This window comes from Ambystoma mexicanum, chromosome 8 (genome assembly GCF_040938575.1).
Source record: "Ambystoma mexicanum isolate Mex_15411 chromosome 8, UKY_AmexF1_1, whole genome shotgun sequence".
NCBI lineage: Eukaryota > Metazoa > Chordata > Amphibia > Caudata > Ambystomatidae > Ambystoma > Ambystoma mexicanum.
In genome coordinates this window covers 1,685,916,277-1,685,936,406 of record NC_090929.1, presented here as the reverse complement: position 1 = coordinate 1,685,936,406, position 20,130 = coordinate 1,685,916,277, and the positions used below count along the sequence as shown (strand labels likewise).

Sequence of the window (20,130 nt, the reverse complement as noted above, 5' to 3'; positions counted from 1 at the left end):
TGTACATTGGCCAATTGATTTCACATGAAGGAAAGAAGGTTACTCCAGAGAGAGCTGAGGCTATTTTGAAAACCACAAAGCCACACGCGATAAAGCACATGCAGAGATTTCTGGGATTATGTCATTATGTCAGGTCATGGGTCTTTGACTACAGCTCATGTATAAGGCCTTTATTATAGGCTTTAAAGAAAGCACAGGTAACGCAGGAAAAAATTGTGTGGACTGAGAAAATGGAAGAAGGGTTTGAAGAGTTGAAAAAAGCAATTTGCACAGCTCCAGTTTTAGGGATTCATAATTATGCTGAGGAATTATTTTAGTTTTCACACATGGACAGTACTGTTATGGCAGCAGTCCTTACACAGAGAACCACATTGGGGTACAAGCCCCTTGCATATTACAGTGGGACTTTAGACCCAGTAATGAGGGGTCATTTTCCATGCGAACAATCACTGGCAGCCACCGCATTCGCCATAGAGAAAGCTGCAAGCATAGTGCTGGGATGCTCTATGACGTTATTTGTTGAGCATGCAATGTTTGCCATTTTAGAGAAACCAAAAGGCACGTTGACTTCTCAAAGGGCTTCTCCCTATGAGGTAGTCATATCGAATCGAGCGATCAAATATGTTCGATGCAGAATAAGGAATCTTGCCATGTTTGTAGCTGAACCACTGGCAGAGGGCGAGCATGCACATGACTGTGCAAACGATGAAGAGTTCTATGATGAAATCCCTAGGATAAAAGAAAATGCTTTAGCAGGAGAAGACATTTATTTTATTGATGATTCTTCAAGAATCGATCAGAATGATGGGCAGAGATACACAGGTGCCGCTGTAGTAAAATATACGGCCAATGGGGAGCTTCAGACATTGGTAAGTGCACGACTCCCGTCTCACTATTCAGCACAGGCTGCAGAGTTAGTGGCGCTGATTGTCGTGCTCAAGAATCATGCAGACCAGGAAGTAACAGTGTACAGCGACTTCGCCTATGTGATGTCAACGGTGCATACAGGGTTAGCATGTTGGAAAAGGAGGGGCTACCTCTGAGCGCATGGCACGCCAGTGCAGCATGCAGCCTTATTGGACAGGCTTATTAAAGCACTGCAACTCCCTGTAGCCATCACAGTTGTTAAATGCGCAGCACATACTAAAAGGGCAGACTTTATCTCACGTGGAAACCAAGCAGCAGATGATGAAGCCAAACTCGCTGCATGTTCAGAAAATGTAATGCCATTTGATACGCCTGATGTAAATGAGAAAATAGTTGTAATGATGAACATGTCTGGAAGATATAGGGATTTGTCAAAGACACAATTAATGGAGGTCCAGGGGTAAGCAGCTCAAGATGAGAAGGATTTTTGTCTCGCAAATGCAGGTATCACAAAGTACTGTTTATGTGTAAAGATAAGTGCAATAATTAAACGCTTACTTTTTGCCCAGGGGTAAATGCTGCTCACAGATGACGATACCCCTGAAGCGCTATCGCACCAATTTGTATATGTCATAAAAAGACCAAAATATCTAAAGAAAAGAAAAATACGTCTGTATTATAACACGTTCATTTTGGCCATAGAGCAATCATTCCCACATCTCCACAAGCACTTACCAGCTCTGAGAGATGGGGCGCTAAGGTACGCGTGGGAACAGCTTTTCGCCTGGGCATTAAACGATTACATGATAGGGAGAGCTTGAATAAACAAAACTTCCAAATTAACGCTTATTTTTAGAGATTTCCAGGCAGGCATCTATATCATCAAAAGAAACAAGCTGCAGGACCGCAGCAAAGGTAAGAGAAACATGCCAGTGATATTAGCTATTGTAATAAAATGAATAGGCCTGTTATTTATCACTATGCTTCCGATGTTATGGCTGCACCTCCTACTAATAAACACCCCACCTCGGCTGCAACAGGTACGGTATCAGGTGGTACAAGTAACACAAAAATAAAAGGGAAGAGGGTTAAACATTGCACAGATATTGATAACAATGAAGTAGACATATATCTTACAGAGTCCACACACGTCTCAAACAACATGTGGTTCCAGCACATGTCCAAAATTGGTAGGGGGACAACTAAGGACAACTCCTATGTGTGCTCACTGATCCCATACGCCATGAGTGCATCCAGAACATTTGTAGCTACTGAAGTACCTGCAACATCAGTAGAGTGCCTGATATACCTGGCCCTGTTCCAAACAAAAGGACGATTTCAAGGCAGAATGGCAATAATACAGTGGAAGACGAGGGACACATACCCGTATGAAAATAACTCCATCAATACACTCCCCATGTACAATCACTACTGGCAACTAACACAAGAGCTCCAGTTTGTGACGGATGGACCAGAAAAAGGGGAAACAAAGGAAGTAACATTGAATTACCTACCATGCGAATGGCGTGCAAGAGAAGTTCCTGGAGTACTAGGGTGCTGGGAAAGACCACTGATAGTAATATATGGAAAGGTGTACACGAAGGAAGGATGGACGGATGGGGTTGTGGGGAGTAATATGGTAACATTTACAAAGGCAACAGTGGCGAAGATGGATGAAGTAAACAACAAGTGCTACGACGGATGGATTAAGAGCGCAGGACTGGTAACATGGCTAGAGAAGGATGAGGATCCAGTAACAATACTCCCACTAACTGCCCCTACACTTTGCTATCAACACAACAGAGATGTTCATGTAGGGAGAAACAGCAACTGCAAAAGAATAGTAATGATAAATGAGGAGGGTGCCAGTACATCAGTATTAATGGACCATTATTGGGCCTGCGCAGAAAAAGCATACCACACCTTGCCATCATCGTGGGATGGAATATGCACTATGGTACACATAAATGTACCATCCCTAGTAGTGCCACAGAAACATATCAACTTGGGGAGCTTCCCTAAAATAGACGAAGGGAACTGGAGGAAGAAAAGATCAGTGAAGATTGGAGGAGGACAGAGAAAGAACGACACGACAATATTGAGAACTACCTGTGGGGAAGATTGGAAACAGCACTTAGTGACATTCCACCAGGACACAGGCTATTCAGCAGAGCAGCAATATTCTTTTCATCTATAATACATCCAGGACTGCAGGCATATGCAAATGCAAAGTGGCTCCAGATTACAAGATGGGGGTGTCCAGTTAAAGTTTTGAAAATAAAGGATCGAATTACCTTTTATTCGAAAGTCAAAGGGTTGCAAAAAAGGTTCAACATTTTTTTTATTTATTTATTTATATTTTTTTTAGTTTGGTTTGGTAAAAAAAGTGTTTTTAATAAACAAAATGGGAGGTTGGGAGGAGGGAACCCCCTCATAAAAAAAAAATTGAACCTTTTTTTCGACCCTTTGACTGTCGAATAAAAGGCATTCGAACCTTTTGATTTCGATACTTTAACCTAGAACCCAAGATGGGAGCTAATGATGACAATAAACTCCACCATCAATGGATTCAATGTGATAAAAGAAGAATTGAGAGCAGTACGAATGGTGGCACTCCAGAATAGATATGTGCTGGATCTCCTTACAGCAATGGAAGGAGGAGTTTGTGCAAAAATTGGGAGATCGTGTTGCACATTAACCCCTGCCAACGACGCAGATAATGGTACGCTTTCTGAGGCAGTATCACAACTTGCCAAGATGCACGCTAAGATGGAAGAGGAGGCAAAGGGTATGAAGAGAGATGGTAGCTGGTTTTCATACCTATGGTCTTGGATGCCATCTTGGCTGTCAGATGGGCTTAAGATAAAAGCTGGATGCATAATATTGGGTATGGCCGCCCTATTAGGTCTGAGATTGTGGAAAGCAAGGACAGCACGTACAACTGACAAAATGATGGAAATGATTGGCATGCACGCCTTAATGCCAGCAGAAGACGACAAAAACACAGACATCATCATAAAAGAAAGAGAGAGATTGTGCAAGCAAATATTAGAAGCAGACTTGCAGCCGCCATCAGTGAAGGTGGAGAACCCAAGGAACCCGAAGAATTATGTTGGGAAGTGGGTCTACTGCAAACCCGGTGGTGGATGTGTGTACATGTACTGGTCATTTGAAGACCATGTGAACCAGTATGGACTCCTCGCCGGAATAAAAAAGGTGTGGAGACCACGCAGAGACAAGAGAGCAGATAATTTTGTGGTCGACAAGTCGACCAGAGGGGGGACTGAAGTGGGAAAATGGGAAAGCACCCTGCCCCCATTCTCATCCAGACCCTGGCCTAGAGGATCACGGCCCAAGCACCCCCCGTAAGAGGAGTTTGACCCATTAATTCCTTTACCTGAAGACAAGGTACCATGTGTCCACGGTCCCCACAAACGAGGAGCATGCCCAATAGCATGCCCTGGTCAAGCCGACGTCTGCGGAATGGACCAGCTCGACTAACGCAACAACTACGAAACCCAACATCGTTAGAGATGCCATGACGACATAGATAACTGACAAGAACACAAATGCCACCAAGCACACTGGTCACTCACACACCAACCTACATGAAGAACATACTCAGTGCTATGACGTAGTGGACTGGCACACCCAGAGACATGCATCGTTGTTATTTTTCACATAGGCCTCCTAGCGCACTGCAGAAATGCAAGATGCCTGAAGAGCTTGTGTATAGCTTGCAGATGCTTTGCCACCCCATCCCCATAGAGACGGCATCATATATTTCTACTGCTGCTTGTGACACTCTGTCATCCTGCAACACCCACCTTATGGATTATATACCACCACCCAGGAGCTAGGCCCGAGTAGGCCGCAAGCAAGAGCTCCCAGGCAGGAGCCTCTCAGACAAAAATCCTCCCAAGATGAAAAGCAAAGCACTGACCATGCAGAACGAGCCTTAACGAGAGCTCGCAGCCAAGGCCGCAATGCTGCAACCCACATACTGCGCTCTCAGCGCCAAGGTTATACCTGCCACCGCCAAGCGCCCCTCAGAGCCGAAATACAAATAAAATGCTCATAATTCTGCTCCAGCTACGGTCTCTCCACATGTGACCAAGCCGAACTGACAAAATGCCAAGCTCAGGAGACAGAAAGTCGCCGTGGTCCCATGTCTGGGACACAGGTTGCAACAACGAAGTGACAAGTTGGACACCTACACCGATGGGAAAGGCGTGATCACCAGCCACTACAAAACCTGTCCATTGTCCACCATTTACACATACTTACACATTGTTGCCAATACCAGGTACATCGCGAGCTGGGAACGCCGATGGTCCCAGGCTTGGGGGCTCGGGAGGGGACCAATCAGAATACAAGGGGCACCTCACTGACGCCATCTCAGCTAGCCAATCACCATGTGTCCCCTTGTAACCAATTTGTTGTAGCAACTTTTAGGGACAACCCAAGTGTACCACCTGACCCGTCCTTATCCACTAATATTCTTTCATCTACTTAGCTATGCTAACCCTACCACTCGGAGAGCCAACCCGAAGTGGCGATAGGTTTTGTGACGATTTTTCCCAGGTGACGCGAGTAGCGCGTCATACTATGGTAAAAAGGGCCTGCGAACCCCACTAACGACGAGAGCGTCTCCCCGGATGCATACGGACTGAGAACAATCCCTGCCGTTATTCTAATAAACAGCAGTAATTACTTTGCTCTTGTGTGTGCCTCATACTCCTTTTTGGACGCGGGAGGAGTTGGGGCCTCCCCAGCCCCAGAGATCCGCGGACGGCTCTGCCGGCCGCTGGGAGATCACCCCGACATCAGCAATTCAACCTCTGAGCCATCGTCTGTCCAACACAGCTATCTCGTCTAATGTTTCAGAGAATCACTATGCAATGTGCAGACTTCCAGTGTGAATGCACCCTCATGCCCATCAGATGTCACATACATGAATAGATGCTTCTTGCTCCCAGGACCTCATCAAATAAAACTTGTGGAGAGCTAAAGGCAGTGTGTGCCAGAGGTGATCCTGACCTGCTTCTATCAAATAATAGCCAGTCAATAATAACCCAGAATGGTAACTGAGATTTTCAAATTGCAAATGACATCATAGTTTTACATTCAATCATTTAAAAACAATGAAATGTATAAGTGTTTGCTTTTTTTCCAAAAAGGAAGTTATACGCACCTTATTACCATTTATTGTTTTAAAATGTGTTCTTGGTTTGTAATTTACTCAATTGTACAAGAAGACCCCCCTTTTATCTCTCAGATGACCTGAGCACCTCTTATTTTGCACTTACATATTTCCAGCCATAAAGGTACAGCTCTAACGCCAGTGGGAACCCCATTAACTCCAAAATATCCTACTTCCTTGGTCCTCCTCACAAGCTCTAAAGCATTCTGGTCCTGAACACAATTGCTTTTTTGTTGTTTAGATTTAAACTAATTATTAAAGATGGGTTATTTTTAAAATAATTCTGTGATTTCCTTTCTTCATGTTTACACTACTCATTTTCAGCAAGTGGCATTTTGATATGATCATTTTCAGTTTTCCCCTTTTTGGAAAGTTATTTTTTCCTTTGTCCCACTGATCTTTGCTACTTTTGCACTGTACCAAGGATGATCAGAATCTCGAATGTCCTCAATTTCCAACACACAGGTGTCTATGCAGCCTTTCAACTCACCTTCAACCTGGGAAGGACAGGCAACGGTCGTTGTCTTTATCATCGCACTCACTGCTCTAGCCTTTCAAGCACATACTCTCCAAACACATGACATCTCTTCTGATCAATCACTGAGTAATCCCAAATCCCATTCAATCCTCTTAAGAGCCTTTTTGATAGGAACATTGAACCCCAGATTAGTTCACTGACTACGTTCACTCATTCACAAGGGAAAATTGATATAGAAGCCGTTTGCGGGTATGAAATGGAAAGGGGATGACCTGGGGCTGTCTTTGTAAGAATCCTTTGGAACAGTGTCATTTGAACTAGCACCGGCTTTGCATGCAGGGGAATGAACACTCACTGGAGCAGATGACACCGGCATCCTCCTGGTGCACACAGTCATGCCTCTTCCACCCAGAATGAGGGCAATCCCACAGGCGGGACTCCAAGCCGCTGCATGCAACATCGTCCAGGAGAATGCTTCCATTGCCTTGACCGAAGTAGGCCATGCTCAGAGCAGAAAGAGCCGACCCGCAGCCGAGCTGTCTGCACACAACCTGAGCATCGTTGAGGTTCCAGCCATCATCGCACACCGTCCCCCAGGAGGAATCATACCAGATTTCCAGGCGGCCCTCACACATGCTGGAACCATTCTGAAGACGCATGGAGTAATTACCTGAAATAGAAGAACAGGGAAAAGAATTCTGACACCAAAAGAACATTCAACACCCATAGAGAGGCATAAAGACCAGTCTAATGGAAGCCTTCCAGATGTTAAGAATATGTCACGGCTCGCTCCCTTCGCTCCCGTTCCCGCCACTTGGGGGCATGTTTTGGGGTTTATTCCCTACTGGACATTTCCTCCGAACCTTATGCTACAGTGTTCTGATGAATTGGGAGCGCTAAAACCTTATTTTCCAAGTTACTTCCCTTCCGGATCCATTCCAGGTTTTTGGCAGCCAGCATGCTACGTTAATCAAATGACTATGCTTCCCAGAATGCCTGGCTCACTGCTTCACCTCCTCCCTTGCAGGACAAGGTTGGGTGGAGGGGTGTGCTCGTTAAGCAGCTTTAAAAGCCTCAGTTTGCTTCAGTCCAGCGCTGGTCATTGTTGCAGTGTTCCTGTTGTGACTGGTCCCTTGTTCCTTGTTCCTAGCTTTTGTGCCTAGTTCCAAGTTCCTGTTTCTTGTTCCTCTGCCCTGGATTTCGAATTTATGTGCTTAATTGATTTCTGCTTTCTTGATTTCCCTTTCTGTCTTCCTCTGTCTGCAGGCAGCCTTTCTCTGTGCTTTACCCTTTTATGCAGCCCAATTTGCCTGTGTTCTCTGTTTCTTTGATGCGGTCCTTTGCTACTGAAAAACTTGATGCATTAGTCTTTTCCATTGCACTTCTGCATTTATTTCCCATTGATTATTAGGTGGTGGGTGCTGTTGTAACTAGTCCCTGTGTGAATGCCTTTTGTTTTCCTCACTATTCTATAATCACAATTCCTACTTGCCCCTTGACTTGGGTCTTATGTATTTAGTTATCCTCCACCCATTGCTGTTATATCCTTCTGGGTCCCTGTTTGATCAACTGGGTTCGTGAGTTTACTGACATTCAAGTGGTCTTTCCGGTCCTCGTGAGTACTGTTTCTAAGTTCCTTATTCAGTATCATCCAGAGTGTCAGCTCACAGATCCTGTCCTTGCTTGCTCTCTACGTGGGCTTAGCGCTGTCAGTATTTGTATTAGCATAGTGGGTAAGGAGTTTTCCGACTTTCCTTTCAGTCATAAGGAGGTTCAAAGTGCTTACCCCACATCTCTTTTCATATATTGGTATTATTGTTTCACTCTATTTGCACTCCTGGGTTTTAGTATACATGAGTCTTGGGTATTGTATGCACGTTGTTAGATTTAAAGTTGTTCATTGTGCGATTCCGTGCACATTTCCCTTGCCATATTCATTGCCTTCTTCCTTTCTTAACAGAATATAAAGGTTCTTCTTCCAGCGAGGAAGATGCCCGAGAGCAAGATGCAATATTATAAAACTGCATCAGAACATTCTAGAAGAGACTAGGGCATTCGAAATGACGGGCCATGTAATGACAACCAACCACCTTAAGACTCCATATCATATCGCAGAAGAATTGTAACATCACTTCTCATCCATGAAACACACTTAAAAGTTCAGACCATTAGAATTCTTCTCAACTCCTGCCGGCTAGCCTTAGTAATGTGAAACAAGAAATGACACATAAATGGAAAAAACATGACAGAAGTAGCATAACCGCTATGAATAGTGGCAAGCAATATCACAGCATCAAGAATATTATTTAATGACTGCTTCTAATCGGGTACATCGTAGCATATTGATCTCAAGGTAACCAAACAGTGCCAATGCATTGGTCTCCCCATATGCGATTGCAACACAGAATTAGACTGATTGAAATTGGCCTCTTTATATTTGAGGACCAGCACAGAATTGGGGTGAATGGAATTCGTCTCCCAAGTTTGAGGACCAGAACAGTATTAGGGTTAATGTTATTGGCCTCTCCAAGTATGCACACAAGCACAGAATTAGGGTGAATGAAATTGGCCTGCAGATGGTTGAGGACCAGCACAGGACTAGGTTGAATGTACTTGGCCTCTCCAGGTTTGCGGACCAGCACAGAATTAAGGTGAATTGAATAAGCCTCTACGAATAAGGGTGAATGGAATTGGCATGTTTGAGGACCAGCACAGAATTAGGGTGAAAGGAATTGGCTTCCCCATGTTTGAGGAAAAGAACAGAATTTGGGTGAATGGAATTGGCCTCCGCCCGTTTGAGGGCCAGCACAGAATTAAGGTAAATGGAATTGACCTCCCCATTTTTCAGACCCAGCACAAAATTAGAGTGAATGAAATTGGCCTCCAGATGTTTGAGGACCAGCACAGAGTCAGGGTGAATAGAATTGGCCTCCCCCATGTTTGTGGACCAGCACAGAACTAGGGTGAATGGAATTGGCCTCTCCAAGTTTGCGGAGCGGCACAGAATTAGGGTGAAGGTAATTGGCCTCCCATGTTTGCGGAACAGCATAGAATTAGGTTGAATGGAATTGACCTCCACACATTTGAGGGCCAGGGCAGAATTAGGGTCAATGAAATTGGCCTAACCATGTTTGAGGGCCAGCACAGAATTGGGGTGAATGCAAATGGTCTCCCCATGTTTCAGGCCCAGCACAAAATCAGGGTGAATAGAATTGGCCTCCCAATGTTTGAGGACCAGCACAGAACTAGTGTAATTGGAATTGGCCTCCCAATGTTTGAGGACCAGCACATTATTTGGGTGAATGGCAGTAGGATAGTAACCGAGATTCTAGTCCCAGGAACCACTCATGGACTGAACACTTGTATATCAAAAACACTAATCGGTTTTGCTATAGAGAAGTCAAAATGCAATGAGCGTTATGGGCCCAGTTATTGAAAAATTGTACATCTAGAATTACTGAAGAGAATGTGTTTTTTTCAGATTCACGATTTTTTTTCAGTGCATGTGACATTATTGTGAAAGGTGAACTGCACATTTCATTCGGGGTGTACTCAAGTGCAAATAATGCACTGGCCTGCCTCCATGCACACATTAGTGCCGGGAGAAGGCTGGCAAAACTAATGTATGCCAGGCTTCCCACACCACTGTGGTTGGTGGGAGCACATTGCACAGTGATACACCAGTAAATGGATGACCATTATGAAATGCTTTAAGTTGGACAACAGCGGCTAATAACGCAGCCATTGCACCAATAGCAAATGCATGAAAGGGGTGATAAAGCACGCTCTCATGCATTGAGCATAACCCTGTGCTTGACCGACAAATGCAAAGTAGAATGTGCTTTTTCCAGCTTTGCAAAGCAGCACCCCATTTGCGAGTGTGGGATGCTCTTTGTAATGCACATATATCTCCCTGGTTTGCACAATAGTGAACAGAGGGGATAAAGGGCATCGGAATGCCCCCATGTGTGATGAGGGCCCTTACTAGTAGACAAAGCAGTGAGAAGACCCCCCATGCCCTAAATGGATCTTCTACAAAGGAATCTACAAATCAAGCAGGGGGCTACGAATTGGGTCTTTAATGATCTTCAAAGAGCGCTATATCCCCCTGATTTGTGAGATGCAGAGCATCAAGCTGCCCTTGCGTATCCCCCGTTTCAAAGGCCTCCCTTGAGGAATCAATAAAGAACAGCTATACCCCCATTTCATCTTTAAAGCTGAATGGAGCAGTGGGCCCCAATGGCCTAACAGCACATCTTTGTATTCTTTTTTGCGAAATAACTATTAAACATTTGGACTAATCAAATTAAGTCTTCCTAACATTCAGCGGTCAGAATCTACGACGGTAGTTACTCCCAGCCTCATCCGTAGACTATGTAAAGGCCCAGAATTCGGTGGGGTGTATAGGCCCTTGGTTCTCCTGAATCTTGAGGTCAAGCTTTTTGCAAAGATTTTCAAATCCAGTTTGGAGACCACCCCTGCCTCAGTATGATCCAGTCTGTTCAAGCAGTAGTTGTCATAAGCTGATAGTCACTCGACAATATTTATAAAACATCCCACCTCCTGGATAAAATAAACACCTCTCACTTGGCCCCTTCATCGTACGATGCAGAAAAAGCATTCGACAGGGTGTACTGGGCCTTCCTACAGAAGACTGGGCAAGCTCTGAGTTTGATGAGATCTTCATTAGGAATGTCACGTCCAACTATTTGGTCAGGCACAAAAACTAAAATAAACGACTGTCCATTAGAGAGGATACACCTGGCTTGGGGCACCAGGCAATGCTGACTGCTCTTCATTTCCTTTTACTTCTAGTTATGGCTTATTCTGCTAGACAGGTCAGGGGCAACACGTGAAGGCTTTGGATCCATTTTTGCATTGTGGTATTTAAGTTAATAATGTTCGCTGATGGTGTATTAGTTGCTGTCTCTCAGCCAATTACTTTAGTGCTTTAATTAAGTATAGAATTAGGTCTCTGTACAGAGGTAGTAGGTTTTGATGTTAATTTCCCTAATTTGAGATGCCACACTCTTCTTCTACTTACATGTTTTTAATTGCCATTTATATAAACAAACAAAATGCAAAGCTCACCCCATCCCCCCTCCCACCCTAATTTCCATCTAAACTCCCTGTATGAGTCTTCCTTGATTATGCTAATTCCTGGGGTTCTTCCCCAGCCTGAGGCCTTGCTGTTGCTAGGGTTTCGTCCGTCGATTACTCCCGATTCTGTGGGCCTGTCCCTCGTGTCCAGTGCCCCTCCTACACCAGTCCAAGCAGCTTCATTTTTCTCGGGCACCGTGCTCCTTTTGAGTCTTTTGAGCCTTGATCACTAAATCCCAGTCAGCCACAACGCCCTGATGGTTTCCCTCCATTTGTGCTCCTACGGCGGGTCTCTCGACTTCCATTTCTGGGCGATTACTAGGGCCCTTGAGAGCATCTGCACAAAAAAAAATATCTGGAAAACTTGCACCTCCCGACTTTAACGATCCAAGTGCACTCTCTTTTTAAACAATGAAGGGAAAAAGAAAACTAGAATAATTGATCTAGGGAAAATGTTTTAAGAAAAATATGAGGTACTTGGGGGATGAACATTGACAACTTCGGCAGCCGCGGGAACGTGCCCCTTTTGTGATCCATAATGGGCAACATCTTCAAAGGGCAGGAGCTTGCCCTTTCCTAGTTTCAGGAAGATCAATTTGATGACAATTGATGCGCTTCCACTCCTACAGGCCCGGCAGCCAGAGTGGAATGTCTCCAGACAAGACAAGGGGTTCCCCAACCTGAGGATCGATGCGGGGCCAACCAGACAGCTTACTGAAGTTCAGAAATATCTTTTCAAGAAGCGGCTTTATCGCAGATCTTTATATGATTGTGTCTAAGGTCTCAGGACCACATCCTTGGTCTCCTTGTCAGGAGAAATGGCCTGGGGGCTTAGGTAATCAGCTGACCAGCAATGATTGGATGGCAATGTAGGCCAGGGCATCGAGTCCCTCTCTATGTGTGCAGTACAACAAGCTTTAATTCAAGCTCATTCACCGCTGGTATCTCACCACATTGAGGCTACATGCTGTGTCTGTGAAAAGCTGGAGACTGTGCAGGGCTGAAGGGAAATTACTACTTGTCGTGTGTGACTATCCAGGCAGTTTCTCCTGGTTCTGGGCCTATCCTAACCCTCTATCCCCACTAACTCTTTCTTGCAGAGCCATGTGAGCACCTGGAGACGGCCCCTGGGTGGTAGCGGTGCACGAAATAAGTCAACATAACATATCCCAGGGATAAAAGAGGGTGTTGGATGACCCCGTGGCGAATATGCACTACACAGAAGAATAAGCGTGATCCTGGGCGGTGTGGCAAGCTTAGGCATAGGAGGCAATCCCTCTGCGGGTGACAACGTTTTGCAAACATTAGGATCATGGAAGATTTTGGCAGTTCTAGGTGTGGATGGATTTGGTGAGGGACAGGGATCAGGATATATGTAGTATCTGTATTGTTCTCTTATAAGTAGCTTTGACATGACTCTACACTATGCAGAGACATGACTCTACACAATGCAGATACATCAACACAGTCCCTCTCTTCAGGAGGTCAAACAAAGGGTTCCCTTGTTACTTTCCATGTAAAAATGATCTGCCAGATTTTGCTAATTATCGTTTTCCTTATTAGAGAGTTTACATATTTGATTGACAATTGTTAGGCAGAATTACATGCAGTGTGACTCTGGAACATTATCATCCTCATCATCATTTTCCACATTTTCCTCAGAAGTAGGTACAGCAGACCTATTTCTTTGACTTTGACATTCCAACATCTTTTCTATCAGTTAATTTTTCTTTCCTTTAACAGTGAGGTTTCCAGCTTTACACATTTCTCTCAGGTGATCAACTGTTAAAATGACTAGGGTCTCCAGTCTGTAGCTATCCATATCAGACATGATAAAACAATTGCTTTTCTAGTGGTACTTAGCCTTGTGAGGGTTATTTGAACAAAGGTAAGAGCAGCACTCTCAATGTAACAACTATACTCGATCCACACCACTGTACACCAGTGTTAGGCAGAATTACATGCAGTACCCTTTGGGAACACTGCACACAATTAAGACTACAGGTGTAAGCCCAATCTCACCTTTGGTACATGCCTGTACTACACAGTTATGTGGTAGCAGTGGCTGAGCAGCCAGACTTATCTCAAGAGCAAAGTGAGTCGTACAATGTGTTACACAAAGGACTTGCAATCACAGTAGTTCAAACAAACACTATTTATGGTTTCTTGGCAAAAGAATTTAAATGTATTTACACAGTCATTTGGAAAACATACCACTAGTATGAAAGCAGCTCAATATCACACTCTAATACACTACAGGACACAACCAATATGTTTCTGAACAAGTTAAGCTCCCCTGAAGTGGGAGCAAAATGGCACTTCAGTTACTTTCAAAAGGGGTAGAAAGACAAGGTTAAAAGAATGTAAAGCACAATTACTTTCATAGGCAGGGCAAATAGTTTCAGTTCACTACAACCAGCAATTCAATTCAATAGGCCTGGGCAAATGTCAATGGTCCAGAGTCTTAGATAGGATAGAACAGTTCTGGTAGTAAAGTTAAGTCTTTGCCAATGGTTGAGGAAGTAGTTTGCCAGAAAAAGAGTTATATGTTGGTTTAGGAGCAAACAAGCCCCCAAAGTTGGGAAAGTTTGACAAACGTTCACTGCGGCAGAAAGGATTTCCACACCGCGTTTGCACAGTACCTTAGTGACAAAGAACAGCTGTAGCTGAGGTAGTTGTTCCTGGCAGTTCCTGCAGATCTCGCTGTTCCTGAGTTTCAGTGGTGGGGACAAGAAGGATGACAGCGGGAGGTTCCTGCACTTCCCAGGGAAGAGGCCACAAGCTTGGCTAAGCGTTGGTTTAAGGTGTGAGTGCCTTAAAATCCACTAACTGGTATCCTTCTCACTTGCTATCCGGTTTTCATCAGCACTCTGAAGAAAATTCGACCAGTATTGAGATGGTATCCAGGTGGCTTACGAGTTGGTTGTCTCCACAAACTCAAGGGAAGAAGTTGTCCTTGAAAGAACTTCTCTGTCAATGGAGTTTCAGGCAATTCGGAGCTGCAGCAGGGCTTCACCGGGCAAACCAATGGTCCAGGAGTTGAAGCAGTCGTCTTCCTTCAGATCATCTTCAGTTCTTTCGTTCCAGGGGTCAACTCTGCCTTCCAGTCCTGGAGACTTGCCTTTTAAACAGTTTTCTCCTATTCATTCCAGCCTAGCTGTCACTCACCCAGCAGAGTATATTGAAAAACATGGCTGACCTGATTTCTAGCTACCATTGTTCGTGGTGGGGAAAAATCGTGGTAGTTTTATCTAAACCACTGACACCAGCCATTTCAAGAGGAAAGGCTAACATTTGACTGTTGCATGAGTGTTTAGACAAAGGGGATGCTAGGCAACCCCTCCAGCACTCTATAGGAAGATAGTGTGTGCTGGGTCTATACATTTAAAAGGACTAGTAAAGTCAATTTAACTTCGCATGCTCTGGGAGACAGTAGTCAGTCCCACAGAAGGTATTTAAACCTTGGGGAGTCGGAAAGACACCCCTGTGCCACTGCACTAAACGTTCTGTGTGACACACAAGAAAAAGATGATGCCTATGGAGTTGTTTTAAAACCCCATATCCAAAGAACACAAAAGTAAAACACACATCAAAATATATGAAAGAGTGGGAAAAAAGGCTCACACGCTTTCAAGGTGAAATTAAAATCCTAGAACTCCAGCAAAGTTGCTGGGGGTCTCAAAAGGTAAGGGAAATGAGCACATTCTTGAGAATTCTCCCTATCAACAATATTATCATTATGTTCAGTGTCACAGGAGGCTACTGATGGCCAAAATGATAAATAAGCCACATCGAGCATGCTTGCTGGGTGTCGCAATGGATCATCAGACAGTAGCGGTTCCATAAAATAAACACTGGTCTTCATTACGAGTCTGGCGGTAACCCTGCCGCGGCTACCGGCAGATTGCCGCCAGACTCGTAATATTTTACAGGTGCTTGACTTCCTGGTGCCACGAGGCTATTACAAGTCCGGCATCGCGGGAAGTCAAGCACCAGTAAAATGTAAGTCGCTTAGGATTCTGTGGGAGTGGGGACTATGCAGCACCGGCATAGTTGCTAACGCTGCCGGTGCTTCCGTGAACAGTCTGCCTACAGTGGCCGCAGCGACGGACAGGGTCTGAACTGTCGGGTAGGTTCTGACCTGTCGGTCACAGTGGCCACTGCTGGCAGACACAGAGTTTGCCGGTCCAGAAATAAGGGTGCCGGTGAGCCTTTCAGCACCCTTGCTGCCGGACCGGCACACTTAGAATGAGGCCCACTGACTTCAATGGAAAAAAAGTACTACCTTGAGCAGATGTGTTCGTAGGGATATGATTCTGAGCTGGAAAAGAAAGAGTACACCTTGTCAGTCCCCAGAAATGACATGGTGGCCCATCGAGGAGTAAATGAGCTCAGAATTACCTGTGGTTGATGGGGGTCTAATAGCTGCAAAAAGAGGGAAGAATAAAATGAACACAGAAGGGGTGCAGGATGGGGGACGTTTCAACATTCAGCAAGTTTCAAGTATCCTGGTGGTTACTACAAATACCCCAGAAAGACTGAATTCCTATCATCTTTGAACCCAAAGGAACACCTGAACCAACAAAAGCAAAATCAACCCTTGAACTGCGCTGAGCAGCAGGAACTCAAGTAGCAGGACAGCTCCATGCCAACAGCCCCCACTATCAGAGACTGTGACCAATTGGATTATGCCTCGCAGGAGTAGGGGTAAAATGGCACACTCAGACCATAGGGACTTTAAAGAGATATACCTCCTTCACCTTTTGTGGTAACAAGGGCCGAGGGAAGACTATGCTCTTAAGAGGGGTGAGAAGGTGAACCAGTAGTGACCCAAACAAAGTATTGCAGTCCAAAATAAAGTGGAGGCTCTATAGAAAAACATATACTTTAATCAAGCACACCCTCTGCACATATTATGATTAGAAAATACTGTACAAAAACCCACCGAAGGACGGACAGAGAAGATGCGATAGACTGAGGAAAGTAGCACTCTGAGTGTAGAACCAGGGGTGTTAGATAAATTACTACCCACAAAAAGGATATCCGGGATGAAAACAGGAGCAATCATGACCTAACTAGCCTCTAGGATCCAAGGGGACTGAGCGGGCAGTTCAGAGTCAACAGTACCAGGATTCAGTTCTTGATGGGCTGACAAAGTCAGTCCCGGTGTTGAACGTAGATGCAAGCTGATCAAGCTCAGTTTGGGCACAGAGGATTCTGTGGGCCCAAACAGCAAGCAAGCGCCATGTAGGAGGGAATGCAGTAGCTCAGTGTGGTAGAGGGGTGGCTCGCAATGATGCATATCAGGGTGGTCCCAGGAATGCTTTGTGGTTGGTCAGGCCGAGTCGAACATTAACCACCGGGAGGGGTCCATGAGTGATGCTCTAGCACTCGCCCCGGCCCTTGCCCCCCACCACTTGCCTGCTAGTTGCATTTCCCGCACAGAGATATTAGGGTTTTTGTGTTGCTCTTTTAGACTGTTGATGTAACGTGGAAACTCAGTAAGCAAGTGTACATTCTCATGAAAATTAAATACATCTCTTTGAAAAAAAGTATAGACCCTCTCCATTGACAAGGACGCTCTGTATCAGAATTAACACTGAACAAAAACAAGCCCACCCACCCCCTTAACAATGGGGAACCATTGTATCAGAATAAACTCTACTCTTTGAGGGGAGAATTTATAAAATAACAAACTCTACTCTTTGCAGGGGAGATTTTATAAAATAATAAACTCTCTCTTTCCAGTGGATATGTTATAAAATATTAAACTCTCTTTTTGCAGTGGAGATGTTATAAAAGAATAAACTCTCTCTTTGCAGGGGAGATGCCATCAAAGAATAATCACTCTCTTTTCCGTGGAATCTGTAACGGAATGAACTTGACTCTTTGCAGGAGAGATTCTATACAAGAATACACTCTACTCTTTGCTAGGGAGATGCATAAAAGAATACACTTCTCTTTGCAGGGGAGACTGTATCAGAATAGACTCTCTCTTTGCAGGGGAGGCCGTGTACCAGAATAAACTCTCTCTTTGCAGGGGAAACTGTAGCAGAATGAACGCTACACTTTGCAGGGGAGATTCTGTACAAGAATAAACTCTAACGTTTGCGGGGAGATGCCATAAAAAAAATCTAACTCTCTCTTTGCAGGGGAAACTGTATCAGAGTATACTCTCTCTTTACATGAAGACTCTGTACCAGAATGAACTTTACTCTTTGCAGGGGAGATTCTATAAAGGATTAGTACCCAGCGAGGAACAATAAGATTGTAACATGAAATCTCATTGGCCCTCGATGGGGTACTTCTCGACTGGGAATCCCTCTCCCCCACAACATTCCTTCCATTCTGTCCTCGGTGGGGGGATTTGGCAGCCACTCAGCCAATGAGGATTCTCGCAAAGGAGTAATCCCCGCTCTGAGCCACAACACGGCTGCTATCTTCCTCCGCCGGGGATCGAGGTAAGTGTTGTTCCCTCCCCCTGGCCCCCCAATCCAAACAATCCCCTCCCCGCCCTGCCCAAACCCAGTTATCTTCTTTTTTGTCCATTTCGGGAGGGGACGGGCTGGGAACACTTCTGTCCCCAGGGCGTTCACTCCCAATCGGTGACAGGCCATCATGGAAAAGAAGAAGGGACTATGTGTAGTACCATCTCTCCTTTCTATTGCGGCCATTCTATTTGTTTACATTTTTCCTTATTTTTGAATGGCCACCATTTTGTTTGTTTCCCTTTTTTTACATTAATTTTCAATGGCCGCCATGGAAAGGGAAAACAGACTTTGTTTGCCTTCCCTGGCAGACATTTTTTTTACATTATTTTTCAGCTTTTCGGAACAGAGAAAAAAATGCACTTAGTAAGTACCCCGGGCTTACGGGCTGGGGTAATAATAGCAATAGGCCCCTTCCCTCTGGCTTGTAACTATGGGCACTGGGGCATAACCTGAAATGGTAATGCCTCCCTGCTCAGGGCCTATTGCTTAAATAAACTCTACTCTCTGCAGGGGAGCTGCTCTTTCAGGTGAAATGGTCCCATTCTCTTAATGACTGTCTATCACATCGTCTGAGCTGCCTTAAGACCCTGCCTGACGGGGACGATGGATGGGCAGTTTTAAAATATGCAACATGATGCAGGATTTCATTTTGATTCTTTCGAGAGAAAGTATTTCCCAGCTGAGCTTCCATTTGAGTAGAAATTCTCACAGTGAGACTTTATTTCAGAATAAAATCTCTTGTTGGAAACTTTGTTACTTTGGGAGGAGAATGAGTGGCGGGGTCTACCTAAAAAATGGGACACATTCGGCTGAGCAAAGCCAGCCCTGAAGCACAGCCAACTCCAGCCCATGTCGGTCCTTTGGGGGGTCTGATCCAGTGGCAGGGTGCAGATAGACGCACATGTAACTTCTGAGGTCAGGCCCATCCACCATGGTAGCCAAGTTGGAGCAAAATGTGGGTCGTGGGCACCGAGCCTGAACAGTGGGGCATTATGGGGAAGCTGGAACATGCTGGAAACATACTTGTAGTCTGTGGTGAGCCGGATGTTGTGTCTACAGAAGCAGACACAAGCATTAGTGATAAAAGATAATTTCAAGGACAATCATTGTGAGGTCCAGAATCAGTGCTGGTCACTGTGGCTGGAATCCATAGACTTACAGACACTCATTTAAAATGACTGGAACATATAGGATGCAGATCATGAAAATAACTCACCTGTAGTCCTAGCTCTCTCTTAATCATAATCATGAACACATATTACCTCTTTGGAAGTGCCTGATCCTGGATACACCATGTCCAAATATTTTTATATTAAATGTGGCCAATATAGAATTTGCCACTTGTTAGCAGCTATACATCTGTTTTTTTAGCAGGGAAAGTGGAGAGGAGACAGTCTGTGTACCTGCTTTGCTGACTGCTAATCTATCTGCAAAACGAAAACAAATGTCCAGCGACTGCACCAGACTTCACGCCGGCCACTCACCCTCTACAAAAAGAATTCAGATGGAGCCACACACCGCACTACAGTGAGAGCCCTCAGTTTATTTCTCACACAGACCCGGATGGAGATATATCATTGACCTGCCATGACCTGCCATGACGGGGAGGAAGGCAGGCATGTATGGTTATTGTGGAGAGACCCATGATGGCCACCTAGGTTTTCATGCAAGGCACATCCCCTCCTGCCTCCTGGCATCTTCGTTATTACTCATAAACATAATACAGAGTCGCAAGCGATGACTCTTCTGAGTACGCGGCATAACAGGTCCACATTCTCCAAGTCTCAGGCAAAACACACCCACGAAAGGCTCATGGTCCTGAGAGCAAAATAAACCTGAAGCATAAGGGATAACCAGTCAAGAACGCTGGCCCCCTATGAATATCCAGATGAACTCCTGAACATTGACAGAAATGCCCGGTATCGGTGTGAAATGACATCCATGTGGCTGTTTCGCAGATGTCTGTAAAGGAGCCATTTGTCAATAAGGCT

The 20,130-nt window shown here is 44.9% G+C and overlaps 1 protein-coding gene across 1 annotated transcript in view; it reads right to left on the bottom strand.

The window, feature by feature from the left end:
• The window catches only part of LOC138473323 (deleted in malignant brain tumors 1 protein-like), a 911,582-nt gene that overhangs the window by 381,177 nt on the left and 510,275 nt on the right, over positions 1-20,130 (bottom strand). The window contains exon 43 of the mRNA XM_069611989.1: positions 6,904-7,218. Within this exon, the coding sequence (XP_069468090.1) occupies positions 6,904-7,218 (315 nt within the window). The remainder of the gene's footprint in view (positions 1-6,903; positions 7,219-20,130) is intronic.